Below are 16,265 nucleotides of genomic sequence, written 5' to 3' on the forward strand. Positions count from 1 at the left end.
GTCATTTAACCATTCGCTGAAGATCAAATACCAAACAAGTATTTGCCTACAACGATCGTCTGCCAACTTACCTCTCACAACTAACCGCACCGGCTGGCTGGTCAGTGCGTCCTGCGTCGTGAAGTCGCTGGCCGTCACCTGGCACTCCCAGAGCCCGTCGTCGAACTCCAGCTGGGCGGCCCTGACCCACAGCGAGCAGTCGCCGCCGACGTGCGCGGTCTGCCCGATGCCGTACTGGCTGGCCCATTCATACTTTTTCGGGTAGATGCCGACCGGTTTGTTGTCCTTCTGCCACGAGCAGACGCCCCGCTTGTCTATTACCTTGCACACCAGCAGCGCATCCTGGCCCGGGTTCACCTCGGTGTACTTCGGCTGCTCGGCGAACCGCTGCAGCCCGACGGAGACTGTGGAGAAAATCCGGCGAAAAACTGTCAGTGAAAAACAGATCGAACTGGGTGGACGGTGGGAAACGGGGACAGAACGGGGACGGACCCGTGGTGGTGGTACCCCCCGGAGCGCAACGCTATTAGCATCGCAATTAGTTGGGACCCTCTGGTCCTGGGGCTTGGTTTAATGTGGCACAGCGAGCCGTCCAGAGATACGAGACCACCATATGTCTTGCTCCGAGCGAGCGGCTGACAGCTTGTGGTTTTGTGAAATATGACTTATCTTGCCTCGGAGAAGCTGGGTGAGCTGAAAACAAAGAGAAACCGTTCCCAAATCCCTTCTGGCCGTGCGCCAGCAGGCTACGTAAAGGCTCTTAAAGCCATCTGGCTGGCTGGCTGGCTGGCCGGCTGGCTGGGGTGATAGGGATCGCTCGATAGTCGGCTGTGCTTTGGTCGATGGCCCGAGAGAGCATAATCTGTAGTAGTTTGCCAGCCCTCGATGATAGTGAACCGTTAGCAGTTTGCCGTTACGAACCTCTACCGATCCCGGGAACCTAGCGTTCACATGTAAATTAAAGCCTGCGCCTTATGTAGGCAATGGGAAAAGTTTGCCCTGTACCATGTAGTATAGTAGTTTGCTTGAGTACATTGTTAAACATTTTAGAAAAATGAGGCCTATTATAACTTTTTGGGCTCAGCTTGTGCCGACTTGCCGACAGAGACTCGTTCTACCTCGTTGTTGAGTTAATTGAGGTAATTACTTGAGCAGGACATAGAAGAACCCACCACTGTAATTCATTTCTCCATAGCAAGTTTTAACGAAACCAAACGAAGGTGCGCCAACTCCAGGAGCAGATTATGGGCATGCTTATCTGGGGAGTTTGATTGCTCACAACTCGGCAGGAAGGTGTGCCCTGCACACTTGGCAGCAAATTAAAAATGATATTTCGCAAAACTCGGAGCGGCAGCCGGTGACCGCAAACTCAGTTAACTAAAAGTCCAGTCATTTCGCCCAAAACCGACCCGCGATGCGATATTAATGCTCATAATAAAAGTAAATTAATCATGAAATAAACATCCTTGCCCCGGGCCCGGGCGGCCCGAGTTTCAGTTAAAAAAGGCCCGATTAGGTTTAATTTACGCTCCGCATATTTATAATCCTTGCCAAAGTTTCCGGTCAGTAAATCAGGCGAACACTACGGCGGGAAGCCAATGGATGCCATTATTCAAATTGCCTTTCACCAGGAAAAACATGCCGGCGGCCGGCGGGATGGCGGCCATTTCCGGTGCCCTCTTGAGACCCAGCGTCGGCGAAGGAACGCCTTCACGGCGGCTTCTTGGTCGGCAGGCCAGCTTCAGACCCAACTGGGGTCAGCCGGAGTTGCAGCAGGATTTCAGGACCTAGCCTCGAGTGCCTAGGCCCAATCGCCCGCAGTCCGCAGCGCCCGGGCCCCGGATAATGAGTTTCTCAAGAATTAATTAATCATTGATACACCCTGACATGAACGATTTATTTAAACGTCCTGCTCCGCGGCCGGTCGGCCAAAGTAAAATGGCCGACAGTATCGCCGGGACGCCGCCGGGACGATTGCATTCGCCCACCGGAAACGCCAAGAGAGAGAGCGAATTCGCCAACGGCAATCATTTGGGGTTTTCTCGTCGCCCCTTTTTTTCTTGTGGCCCGCCTCACGATTGGGTGCAACTTTTGTGTGCTCCACTTTTGTGTGTGTGTGTGGTGGTTCCGAAATGGATCACGGTACGATGCTGAGCCCATAAATCGCTTAAACAATAGCGGGGCAGGGCGATGGAAACTCGCGGCGAGTGTGGCACGGAGTATTGATGGGGCGAAAGTGCCATTTTTAAGGACAACGCACCGTGAACGCTCGATGATTGTCAAAATGAAAATTAAGGCCCGTGGTCTACCGTAATGTTGCAATAATACGCTCGATCTCTCGGGCTCTCTCTCTCTCTCTCTGTCACTCTTCGCTTGCCCTCTCTCTCTCTGTCTGTCACATTCGTTCCGTTGTTCCTTAATTCAAATTGTTATCGTTGCGGCGCGATCGCGTCATTTGGACCGTTGGAATGGAATCGTTCTCTATCGAAAGATTATTCTTTCATTTCCTTTGCCAGGCGCCCCCGGGTGCCGCCGGGCATGAAAACATTAGCGGCAACCGAAGGCGATGCGGGCGAATGATTCAAGTGCGGAAAGTAGGGACCCGAAAGAGATGGCTCCGTAAGCGCGACAAACAGGAACGGATCGGGTGGGATCCTTTTGAATGGAAGGACATTATTATTAGTTGCTTGGCCTTTATTTTCCTCGGTTTCATTAGCCGCCAGCGAGCGAAAACTGTTCCGCACAACGTAAAGAAAATGGTGCCCTATCGAGGGTGGGTTTGAGGATTCCCCGGGAATAGCGTAACAAACATGGTTTGCTCTTTCTCTGTTCCTCATCTGTTTGTTTCAGTCTTACGGTGCGTCTTTTGTGCTTCAATCACACACCGTTATGAGAAGAAGCCGTGCGTCACTCGCAAAAGTAATGAGGCACGTCTATTTGTTTTGTACTGTGCAATGAAAAATGGTTTTCCGGGCCTCTTTCCGGGTCCCGCGAAGTCCAAGATTTACTGTAAAGGTCACGCATTAAAACCACAAATGTCTCCGTGAAGCGTAAACTGCGTTTTTATATTAAATCTACAAATTCTCTATGCTGACGCAAAACATCTAGTTTGGTGTTGCTTTTTTGTTGGCAGATCCTTACTGTGTAACCACTTCAAACAAGTTGCGCCTTCCAAGAAGCCGGCCTTTTGTCTCTATGCGCCCATCGGCTTTAATTCAGAAATGCTAATCAAAAGGACGGAAATGGGAAATATTCGAGCAAACAAAACAACTTTGCTTTCATGGTTTCGGGCCGAATGGTCCGAGTACGGGAAGCCCCTCAGTTCGGCCAAGGATTCGGCTCACCTTGGGCCCGGAACAAGCGCCTCCGGAGAAACAGTAAAGTTGCCTGAACTCGCACGCGCCACGTTGTGCGTAAGCTGCCACCCGAAGGACTCACCCGCCCGAAGGAGTGCGAAAAGTTGTAAAGTTATTTTTATCGAATTTCTTCAAAGCTCTTCGGGGCTGCTCAGGACTCAGAGGACCGGACTCAGAAAGCTGATGAAATTATTTATTAATTGTTGTCGGATGAAGTGGATGAAGTTTTCCGGCATTCTGCCGCGAGTGGAAACGCACGGTTCAGCTGTTTTGCCCATCGATGAACAAATGTTTTGCCAAGCTGAACAGTTGGGTGGGCTGTTTAGTCTCGATACGTTGAGTCACACAAAGCTTCAGGATCAATCTGTTGTAAAAGGTTGCTCAATGCCAAATTACTCGTAAGAATTGGAACCGTGCAATGGAATTGAAACGTTGTGGACCCGTGGACATAATAGAGCCGCCTGCATAGTTCAGTGTATTCATTCTGCTAGTTAGCTGGTGAATAAAAAAAATATTTGCCCATCAAATGCACTGCAAGTCTACAGAAAATGACTTCACTCCAAACACCACCGAAAACACCGATTCCGCTCGATTCCTAATAACTCACCACGTACTCCGCGAAAGAAAAAAACCGCGACAGGAAACTGCAATCTGCAACACTGGATTCATTTCACGTTCCCCCGCACGCGGCATCCTCCGCGCCCGTTTCTGGGGGTGGCTCGCAAAATCAGAACCAAAATCCTGAACGCTTAGCTAGGAGAGAGATTGCATTTTTTTGGCCTCAGCCTCAGGCAACTCCAGCGCAGAAGCCCCCGCACGAGATACGGTTTGGCCATTCTCAACACACAGACACACAAACTTCCTAAACAACTTTCAAAGCACCGCACAAAACTGTGTACAGGACCCTACTTCGGAGCAGTGCACCGGATGGTCCCGGAACCGGAAAAGGGATAACAATAACAGCCAGCGAAACCGTCCCGGCCCACAGGGGGCCGGTACGGCGCCCAAGGACTCGGCTTTTTGTGGCGTCGAAAGATTGCGAACGCACCGAGGCTCCATCAACATCATCAACGGCACGGTTCCATCTATTTGCTGTTGAACGGAACGGTGCGCGGTGCTGATTTCGCGGCCCATACGGCCAAACGCCACGCCCGGAAGTAGTAAAACATAAAACATAAAGCCCAACCGTTACCGTGAGAGGAGGTGACGACGGAAACGCAATCGGAAAACGATGCGCCTGGGAGTCCGGTTGCCACGGATTCCCGGCCACGGACCGGCAGGAGCATCCGGGCAGTCCGGTGTTCATTAATGGCCGCTTCCGGTTGCCGAAACAGTTACCGAAGGCGGTGGAGTTCGATTTTTCGAGTTTCTTTTTTGCCAAGTGGGTCCATTCCGGGCAGGGCAGAGCCTCAGATATCGACGCACCAGTGCGCTATCAACAACACACGCTGAACCGGAATCTACACACCGGCACACACAGGATCGTCATTTCATCGCCATGCCCCATAAAATCGCACAAAACGCACGCCTGTCTATCATTTGCCTGCGCACGCTGACCCGGTCAGCTAGCCACCGCCATGCTTTATTTCTGTGGTCTTCCACATCCGTCCACTACGCCGACACGTAAAACCGTTCCGACCGCAGGACGCTGTTCCGTGTTGGGCGTTGGGCCAGTTTTTGGCAAACTTTTGGCGCGCAATGGCCACCGACTTTTTTGGGAGGTTCCAGCCAGGCAGCCCCCCGCCCCTCCCTGCCACCGAAACCGGCAGCAACATAACTTTGCACGAGCCGCGTTGTTGGTCTGTTTGCCGATCGCCCGATAGCCATTGCGGGACTCGGGTGCAGCAAATGACTTTCGAGGTCGACGCTACCCAATCTGCAGCAGTAGTTTCCCTTGGTGGCCAGCAAGTGCTTGGTGCCATCGTCACTTCGCCGGGCAGACTCCAACACGGTCACCGCGTTTCCGGTTGCGGTGTTATCGAGAAACGGGCCAACGGCCAAACCAAATCTAGCGCGACCGCGCCGCGACTCGGACTGTTTGCTCGGAAAGTTATTTAACGCAATCCCCCGAATTTCCCGGCCCCGGGAACACCGAACACGCGCGACGACAACACGCTCAATGGCCAATCGAATGGCATCGGATACGCGAAAAGTGTCGGAAAATCGGTTTGATTCAATTACTTTTATTCGCTTTTTGCTCGCCCGGTGTTGGCCGCGGCCGACGGATGTGTTTGTTTTTTTTTTTGCTTTCTCGGCTCGCGGTCGGGACCACCTTTTTGTGACACCCCCGCTGTGTTTGAATAATAATCGCAAACGGGGAAGGGGAGCGGAGTTGCCGACTTCCGGTACGATTTGGAGGTTTACGTTTGATTGGAAAAGTTTGCTCCTGTGTCGATCGGTGCGCGAGTGGGGAAGAAATCGGAACGGTGGCGAATAAATCTGAGTGCGTAAAGTGAGAAGTGTGTGGACTACCAGGTATGGTAGCGAGATGGCACAGAGTCATGAAGATTACGCAGTTTGGCTGACCTCAGAAGATGGTGCAGAAAGTGACGGATTTTTAAGTCTGATCCACAAACCTTGTCCAAATACTCTAAGCAATAAAACCTTACTTACTTTTCGGTCTTACTCTCTTATCGACCAAGCGGTCTTGGTCTGCATCAAAGACTTCTTCCACCGCTCGCGGTCGAGCGCCTTCGGACACTGTATCCCGATGCTGCCGCTCTTGCATCCTTATCGACGCATTCCCGCCATCTCAAGCTGTCTTTCTAGACGGTCTAAAGAGACTTTGCGGGCCGATATATCGTCTGCCATTCTCACGACATGACCAGCCCACCGGAGCCTGGCGAGGCGTATACGGACTGTAGCGGATTCTCCATTGAACCTCCACACATACGGGGCCAAATATCAATCTGAGCATCTAAGAAGGTAGCATCAGTTTTGATCAGAGTTCGTCTATCAGCTACTGTTCTGTACAACCGTCTTCGACCCACCTTCGACCGTCTTGACACGAGATGAAGCCGAAATAGTTCCCTCAGACTGCTAACCTTTGATCCTAGATAGCTGAAGTTTGAGACGACTTCGAACTGTCGGTCACCTGTTAGTACGTCACCCAAATGTATACTTTCCGATGTTGTTGGTAGACAAGTTGACGGTGGCCCCACCATTAATTTGGTATTGTTTTCGTTTATCTGCAGACCCAGATTATCCGCCGCTTGCTCAATCTCTATGCAAGTCTGAGCTACATCGGAGAGCCATCGACCTATAATATCTATGTCAACAGCACAGGCCAGTATCTGGCTGGACTTGAAGTAGATGGTCACAGAGGTCTCCAGAGTCTCCAGAGTTTCCAGGAGCGGCTCGCTCCAGCGAGATGTTGAAGAGGAGACAGACAGTGCTAGCTTAGCGATTAGGGAGTTATCCATCCACCTTCACCTGGTTTGTGACGTTGGTCATGGTCGTGCTAAGTAAGTCTGGTAAGTTTGGCCGATATTCCGAAACTAGTCATGGTCTCCTTACAGTTCTACTCTGCCTATGTTATTATATGCGGCATTGAAATCGATGAAGAAGTGGTAAGTGTTCTGTACTGAATCATTTAAAAAAATAAAACCTTACCGTAAACTGAATGTAAACTTAGTAGTACGGCCGCTAAGAAGGCCGTATCAAGCTAGCACGGAACACGCGGTCCAAAAACGTTTCGGTACTCTTCCCTTAAAACGGAGCCCACTTTACTGCTTCATGGCTAAAGTTTAATAAATAAATTAACTTCCCAAGGCTGCCGGGGCCGCGTTCTGGCTGGGCAGCAGAGAAGATTCATTCCCTGTTAAGCCCTCGTTAAAATCTGCTCTTGACTTACAAATCCCCACTTTCGTCGCGTATAAGCTTTGCCGCGTGCCGCAACATTACAAACTCCGAACAACGTCTCACGTAATAACGTTAGCGTCCTGCTCCGTGGCGTACGGCTTCTCGGTTTAAGTTTCGCAACAAAAGACGCTGTGATCCTACCACCGCCACGCAACCACGCCCATCGGCCGCGAGGGAACCAGAACAGACCTCCCGCGAACAGCGAGCTGGCCTCTGGCGAAGTTAGCTAAACCAGAAGGTGTCGTTGTGCATTAAGCAGGAATTAAGTCACAACTGTGATGTGGTTCCCGTGCTGCCCGTGATTGTTGGCGGGTGTGGTCGACCAACTTTGGATAAATATATTCGACACCCGAGAGCGCCGCCTTGTGCGTGAGTTTTGCATCAACTCCGAAAGTAACCTCATCGGCCACAGGATCCACGGTGCCGCTGCTCCCGCTCTAAACGCAGGGTCTAAGGAGGACAATTTGCTTGCGCTGTCGCGCTACCTTCCGGGAATTCCGCAACAATACTTCGGCCATAACTTCGACACGTAGCCACTTTGTCCGGAGCCAGTCCTGCCCGCATCACCGCAATCACGTGCCGTGCCTTGAGCGGTGAGGCTGGGTCGCACACGGCAACCCAGACATAAAAGCGGAAACCATCAACGAAGTGACACCTAATATCGTGATGAACTTCATTAGCGCATGAGATACGCACGCGTTGTCGGCAAGGTGTCGTAAAACTCGAGAACAACCGGCGAGTACATAAAACCTACAGGCAAACCCTTGGCACTAGCCCTCAGCACAGGCAACAGAGTATCCAAATTTGGCCTCTTATGCTACGGCCCCGTTGCAATCAGTCGTAAAACATCGAAAAGAAGCTGAGTGGCAGACGGGTGCCAAAATCGTTCAGAAAATCAGTGAACCATAATTTAGCGAGGCACCATTTTCCCGTCCAACGGCAGGAGTCCCTAGCGTGCCGGAAAGGATTCCGGATGGGATGGTGTTGGAAAGATGATGACGGGGTAACGGCGGGGTTGCTGCTGCTGCTGCTGCTGCTGGCCAAACAGCTAAAGCCCTGAGGTATCATAAATTCCATTTCAACACCCACGAGAGATTGCAGAGGGCGAAGTGCGAACGCCATTTCCCTCCAGCTGTTCCACTGCAAGGACCGGCTTCAAATGTTTGGCAGTCTGAACGGCACTCCTCTGAACGACAGGTAGTCCGTTACCGGTGCATGAAGATGTTACACGGCAGGTCTGTGAAGAGGCGAAATTTTACTAACGGATAATCACATGTGTTCGCTTAAAAACCGAGTGGAAAAGCTTGTGAGGCTCTAAATCGATTGAAGCCATGAGCTTTACTTGGAACTAGATTCAGTTGTGTGTGGATCTAATACCATCCCCGCCGAACGCTCTGTTTCGCTCCAATGTGAAGGATCGCTCAACATATTTTCAACCCCCGACTCATAATGTTGTCTGTTCAGCTAGGTGAGTATTTTCTACAACTGAGCTTTTCTACCAAAAGACGAAAAGTTACAATGTGCATTGGTTTGTAAATATTTTCATGCAATATATGAATAGCGTACGGGGTCAAATCAGGAACCGACCCATCATGCGCCGTCAGATCGACTAAACCGACAACGCTGGCCGACGAATGTTGACCGTTCAGCAACCGCAATGTCGAGGATATTAATGATAACATTTATGGGAAAAGTTTACCGTTGATCCAACCGACGTCCGACCGGCCGTAGTACTGAGATGGTTACGGTTGCCACCACGTCGACACTCAGGATTGCGCCAATGTGACCCCATTTATATAACGACAGTAGTTATGATTCGGTTGCAGAAAAGGCGCTCGGATATGTGTTTGAATTCAGAAGTTGTCGTTGCTTGAGGTACACTTTTTAAACGCCGTGCAACTTTTCTGGACCAGCCATATTTGTATGGTAACCACCGAAGCACAAGAATGTCATAATTTCAGTACCCCAATGAGGGCCTGCGTATTTTGCCCAAAACAGAAAATTGCTTCTTTCGACCCAACGGTCGAATGCACGAAATCGTTCGCTTCAGAAACATATTTCAGATACGGTAGACTCCTGCCTAACCTAGCCTTTTGCATCCTGTCAGTCTGGCTCTCATTATCGCAGGATCGCTAGCACGTAGCCATTTTCGACCCGGACGACACGGAGATACGTAGCACCAATATTTGAAAAATCAAACTAATCACATTCCACTCCGGCTTGGTACTTCCGCTACGTATCCGTTTTATACGTTCCACCCCAAAAAGGGTCACAACGTACACGGAATTCCTCATAAGTGTGCTCTGTCATCCTGCAGCACGGGCACGGCAAAACACACGGGGGCTCGAGCTTCGATTGTTGAAGCAACACCGGCAACGGTATTTGCCGTAATCAATCAGCATTAGCAAATTCAATAATACCGCTTGAAAGTAAGCTACCCCAATTTGCGCCACTTCCCCGGGTGGCTGGCTGCCGACACCGGAAGTTGTTCCGCCAAATTGCCAGATTCCAGTCAGTGGCATGACGACGGTAGCTACGCACCACAGGCAGGTGTAGATATCACGTCGGGATGGGCAAATGACATTTCCGTAAATTTGTCAAGTACACTCGAGGTCCTTTCAAGCACGATAAAAATGCGATCCTTCGTGAGTTGCTACCGGCCGATAATCATGAGCGCATAATGAGGGAAATAAACCATCAATGCGGGTTGGCATTGGAGCAGTCAGCTGGTGGAATCTGCAAATTGATACCTAAGATCAAGGTTGCGCGTATGGGTTAATTTAATTATTTAGGGCTCAGTTTTAGCTCTTTGTGTATTTCGTTGCTGATTTCAATTTGAATTAATCTAATAAAATCTGGTAGAAATCGATGTTTTATGAAAACATCATTTGAATGCTTTAGAATCATGCTCATTTTTTCTGCAGAACATTTTAAAACATCTTTATCGAACAGATTATAATGCAATCGAACCTAGTAGTTTAAAAAGAAACGTTACTCTCATCATCGTTAATCTTTGACAAGATTGAGCGATGATAATGGCTGTGGGAGAAAATCTCAAAATGCTGGACCGTAGGCAGAAAAAGTTTTGAAAATTGATCGATGCTTCATCGCGATGATTACCTTCTAATAGTCGATCTGAGCGAACGAATGAAATCGTTTTATCATCGGTTCTCTTTTTTAAGGCAATGTGATACAACGGCTCGACATCATAACTTTCTTTTGTGTGTTGGGTAACATGAAAAGTATTTGCCAGTTTCAACAACTTCAAAGCTATAAATACGACCCGGTCAGTTCTTCTAAGATTAAAAAAACAACTTCAAAGCCGATACGACTATTAACATTGACACTGACTTGGTCTTGTAAAATAGGCTCATATCTAAAAAGCAATAGTTAAGAATGCAACTTTATAACAATAGCAGATCGCTTGTGGAATCTCTTGGTGTCCAATTTCTTAGCCACAGGTTTGGGATTTCTTAGCCCATTTGATCACCAAAATCTGAAACACATGACATCGACTTCGATTAAATTATTCAAGAAATTTAAAACTGATTTTCAATTACGAAAAATGAGTTTCATAAATTGAACGAAAACCAATTAAACTTTTCAAACCACCTCATACAATTACGATTAGCCGATGCGTTGAAGATAATTGAGCCATAATAGCAACCACCATACTACATCATGCTCGTATCTATCGTATATAAGCATTTGGTTCCATGGGGAAGAGATTGGATATCAAAAGCTTCACTGTGGAGGATGCTAAGCTCCTGGGTTTTGGCAGTGGAAAAGCATGAAAATCACCCACCAGCGAGCCTGCCTCATTCGTCATTGTTTCAGTAGCTTCGGAGGAGTAATTTTTTCAATCGGTGAAAAGTTTACGCCATAAACCGACGCGCAAGTACGCATCAACCAACAAACGCCATTAGGACGATTTGGAGAATGGCAACTTTTGTTGATTGCTTTACCGGTGCTCGCGGCGCTCGTCAATGGAGCAAAAATGCAACTGAAGTAGAAGAGTTTACCGAAAGTATTCCCTCGTCCGCAGAGCAGCGATTGAAGTTGATGAAATTTGACATTACGGCTTGTGCCGGAGAATGTGCCGGATCGTACGCGTCGCTCCCGGAGTCAGCGGAATTAACTACGCGTCCGCGCGCATCAACGCTGGTGAAAAGTTATTATCATAAATTTATCTACCAAGGTAAATTTAAACCTTCTTCTACTCCCCTGCACACGCTCCCAACGCGGTGGCTGCAAGACGAGGCTCATTGGTGACTGCTCGGTCCCTTCCGCACACCGGATCGGTAAAAAGATTATGCTCCAGATTTCTAGACTGATTGAATATTCGTAACTTTTTCCATCTCAAAAAAATCGGCTTTGCCCGTTCGCCCCAAGTTGGCCGTAAGTACGTTAAGGTAGAGTTGCGCTTCGCACTTCCCGTCGACTATTTCGGGGATAAAACCGAGGCAATCCGCGCCACGCGAAATTGGCGCTCACAACCCCCGTGGAGAGTTGACAGCAAATTCAGCCGGTCCAGCCGAGAGCATGGTAGAAAAGGGAGATCAAAGATGAAAATCCTTCGGTTCGCGAAGGAAGGATTACTTTGCCATGCGCTCCGCTCGTTTGCTCGTTTGCTGCGCACTAATTTTGCAGCCGATAAGCGCAAGGGACGCCAGCAAATCCCCGGCCCAACCTCCTGGCCGCCGACGGAGAGAGAAGATGAGAAGTTAATTTTAACTTTCGGCTAATTTACGTGACTAACGAGAGGCCGTTGTTTGAAGTGAAAGAAAAATGAGGCAAACTTCTGCAGGGGTGCGCGGCGAGGGCCACGGAAATGGTCGCGGAAAAGTGCATTCTCCAACGACGCTCGAATTCGGAGGCGACCGAAAGGCAAGACTTGACGCTACAAACGTCAACTTAAATATTAAACCAATCCATCCGGGGGACAGTTTATAGCCGTGGCGCGCCAGGCGCCTGGCAGGTTACAAGTTTTACGAGTACAACATCACCGCCGATGAGAAGCGAGATGATAATTGCGTCGAATAAAGTTGTTTACGAACTTATTTCTCGATGCAAGCCGGAAAGTTTGCTCTAAACGCCACAGCACTGCATAATTAGCTTCCAACGGTGCAATACGGCCAACTGCTAACGGGCAATACGGACTTTAAAAGCAGGACATTGAAGTAAGGGACTTAACGGTAGGTTACATTGTTTAATGGAAATTCTATTGATTTCAAATAATTGACATTCCTTTCAAAACCTTTCTGAAGTTGACTTATGTATTTATGTAAATAGGTAATTTATTTATTTATTATACTGTCAATGGCAAACAGTGACTAACCTAATGTTAGTCCGACGTTTAAAATAACGCACAAGTGCAACCATGTCTAATTGAGCAAGAAGGCTAATTGATATCGAATGTGGAACGAGCGAACAAGTGAACAAATCAGCTTGAAAAAAGGACCAAAAAATAAGAATGCAATTGTCGGGCACTGAAGTGCACTTAGCAGTGCTGATCCTGCTTTAAAATAACGGAAAAATGGCAGCCGGAGCAAGTGTAAATTCCGAATGAAACAAATTAGGTTGATGAAAATGTGAACGTCTACAAAAAAAAAACACCTACCGAATCTAATTATAAATCAATTAAAAACTTTTCGTCAAGCCGAGTGCATTTGGCGGGAAGATACGTTCTTCCATATTCTGGCAGTGACTAAGTGACTTTCGGCGAGCTCCACGATTCTGAGTTAAACATGCAGCATCGCGGACTTCACAGCGCTACGGCAATCCGATGCATTTAAGCTAATTTTCCACCCCCATTTGCATAGACAGCATAGCATAAGGGGGGAATAAAATCGTGCCACTTGCATAACGGTTTCTGGAACATAGCCAGGGCGAAACAAAAAAAAAACGCTCGCAGCAGCTATGCGCGTGTGCGCGTGTTTTTCCGCGTTTTCATGCTCCTTTCGGCGGCGAACAGCCTTTGAAGATGATAGAACGACAGGACTTTCAATATTTTGATCACCAATAAAGACCACACTAACCGGATCAGTTAGCTGCGGCTCTCGGACCGCTTCCGTTCGGTTAGTGGCTGCCGAAATTGGCTGCGGTTGCAGCCGCCCCCCGGCCGGTCGATCCCTTGCACCACGCCGGCGCATCCATCCGTCGGTGAGTGCCTTCTCGAGTGGCGGCTAAAATTGACTCCTCCATCGTGCCGGCGCGTCGGCAAACACCGAGGGGAGAAATGAATAAATTAGCATAACACATGTACATAAGCTTCTTCGCTTAGCGCACGTTTCCGGTCCCGAGCCAGCGCCAAACTCGCCCGTTTTGCGGTGGCCACCACCACCACCGGTTGGCAGAGGTTAATGTACTGTTTTCGTTCGTGAAGCAATGCGGCCGGTTCCGGTCCAATAACCACGGCCACGGCTGCTCGACCCATAAAAGTGTCGCCCGAGCGCATAAGATAAGCTTCAGTGCTCCACGCCAATGTTGTTGTTCGAGTGTGCCAGAAATCCCCTGTCTGGACTCTTAAAGCCCGGCGGCGGCGGCGGCGGCGGAGAAGCTCCAGAAGCTCGTCGATGCAGCGTGGCACCCGGTCGATTGTGGTTGTAGATAAAGTTTTCCGATTGCGAGGTAGCGTGGTCCAAAATCAACATGCACATTCGGGGACGCGTCGAGACAAACATCGAGAGAGGACACAGTTTCAAACTGCCTCGCATCCGCTTCCGGTACGGAACGTGCCAATGTGCCGATGTCTTGTTCGCCACGCTTGCCATTTTCACGCAAAACTCTCCGAACTGCTGCTTTCGGTCGAACATGGCCCATTGAGGGCTTTGCGGGCAGGAAACTTTTCTGTTCGCCCGAGTTGGAGTTCCCTTTTTTTTTGCTACCAAAATCCTACCGACAAAACATTTTAATTATTGTACGATCGATTTGCAGTTGGCCAAATGGTAAAAGTTTCGTCAAATCGTTTCGCCTTTTTCCGTGACGACAGATGGGTAATTTGGATAAATTTTATTAAAAAGTTACCACTACCATATAAAGTGTAGGTACTGCAGATGCTTTGGCAACTTCAGTATTTTCCACAAAATACCATTAAACTATTATCAGTCACAATGATAATATGTTATAATTGATATGTGAAGAGGTCTCGAGAAAATGATTAAATCATTGTATCTAATTGAACTAATTAAACGAAAATTTGCATTATCCCAACGTGTCACGATTATGGAAATGTTTTTTATGGATGACACAATTGAAAAGGATATTGGCAGCATAATTGCAACTCTTTTGAAACTGAACCCTCATAAGCATATCGATCAATAAGTGAATGCCAACAAAAAGGACCTTTTTTAAACTCCTTCCCTATACCTTTCCCTAGCTGCAATAGCGAATTTTCAATACTAGGAACACATTCGCAGGAAAGGATGTGTAACGAGGTACTAGCAGGTGCTGCTGCAGCAAACAGCAAAGCTGCCACCCATGTTAAACACTATCTAGCAGCGGGTACCACATAATAAAGTCATTTATTTCGTCCTTCTTGTCCGCAGACTCATCGCGCGCCCGTCCGTCGGTTGTGTGACGCATTAATCCTATGCTCGACCCAGAGCACCCACATCACACACACACACTAATGCCAGCGGAAAAGATTAGCGATGACATGTTGGTAGAATCCCGCTTCGCGACCGGCGGTCTGTCTTCTCGCCCGGATCCTGGCGTTAGTTTAACAATTACGTCCGGATGCCCGCTTTCTCACGCCCCACTCAGGCCCGCCGTCAACATTTCGTTGACAGTTGGTACTGATGGAACACATGTCCCGGAGGCGTCAGTCGAATGTCCTGCCAAAATGGAGGATGTAACGTAATACATTCCTTTAGCGCCCAACCCAACCCAATAACGTGCCACCCGGAAGACGGAAATCAAAGCGAAACTCAAAGCGGGGCGCACCTACTGCCACCCACTCAATCGCACCCGGTGGCGGGTGGGTTTTTGGGGGCGAAAGAAAATTAAATTAGGATGCTTTCATTTGTTTATGATTTCGGGGCATATATTTTCATTCAATTTCCTGTCCCTCACGTGCCGCATCCGGTCGTGCGTGTGTGTGTGTGTCCTGCTGTTGTGCTGTGATTTGCATGCGTGCTTGCCGCCGTCTTATCGGGTCGCTTCCAGCGAATGTGTTGGATTAAATCTGAATCACGCGCAGCATCTTCGACCCACCTCCTCGGAGCGTCGGAAGGCAGCGACCGTCTTAAGCTGCCGGTCTACGGGTGTCCTTGTGTGCGCCTGTCTGCTTTTTGTCTGCCTGTCCTGTGTATTTCTACAAACTTCTGGCGCATTCGGTTTGACAAACGTGGCGCGATACACGCCACTCATCTGCTTCGAATCTCGCACGCAACAACAATTTCCAGCGATAGCGAAGGAGCACCGGATCACCGTTGGCCGGCCGGCCCTGTTGGTGGCTGGACGGAATCTAATTTTAATCAAGATTTTAGGCTGAATAATAAATATGCTCGCCGGGGGCTCCCGCTACGCATCGGAACGATCATTGCCCGCATCGTGCGCGAATCCTTTCCAGTCCGAAGAAGGGTCCAGGCCAGAAAGGTATAAGCTTTTGAGACAACGGTGTCCTACAAAAGGGGGTCAGCGAGCTCCCGAGAACACGGTCTGCGCCAACGGGACTCCACTCTGTGCTCCGTTGTCGAAACATCTGCTCCTCGGGGTGGCTAACGGTTTTCCGGTCCAAAACAGATTTCTCGTCTCGTCTAATTCGGGTACGCTATCGCCTACTAGAGCATGTTGTGGTGTGTTCTCTATGCTGTCCGGAACGTCCATATGCTTGCCACCCGGATCTCTCGAGGGCCCTCCCCCCCTGTACAGTGAAGTAGTACACTGTATGCCGTATGTATTGTTCTTTTTTGTGTGGCTTGCTTTACTTTCTCGCACCGCACCGAATTAGGGGCCGAGATGTGAAACAAAAAGCGAACGTGACATCACGCATGAGATCCCAAATGGCGGTAGCTCACCACGCGTTCCGGATGACGTACGCTCTCT

At 49.0% G+C, this 16,265-nt stretch overlaps 1 protein-coding gene across 1 annotated transcript in view; it reads right to left on the reverse strand.

The window, feature by feature from the left end:
- The window catches only part of LOC128270493 (B-cell receptor CD22), an 89,924-nt gene that overhangs the window by 13,551 nt on the left and 60,108 nt on the right, over window positions 1–16,265 (reverse strand). The window contains exon 2 of the mRNA XM_053007898.1: window positions 72–404. Within this exon, the coding sequence (XP_052863858.1) occupies window positions 72–404 (333 nt within the window). The remainder of the gene's footprint in view (window positions 1–71; window positions 405–16,265) is intronic.

The sequence above is a fragment of the Anopheles cruzii genome, chromosome 3, assembly GCF_943734635.1.
Source record: "Anopheles cruzii chromosome 3, idAnoCruzAS_RS32_06, whole genome shotgun sequence".
NCBI classification, from domain to species: domain Eukaryota; kingdom Metazoa; phylum Arthropoda; class Insecta; order Diptera; family Culicidae; genus Anopheles; species Anopheles cruzii.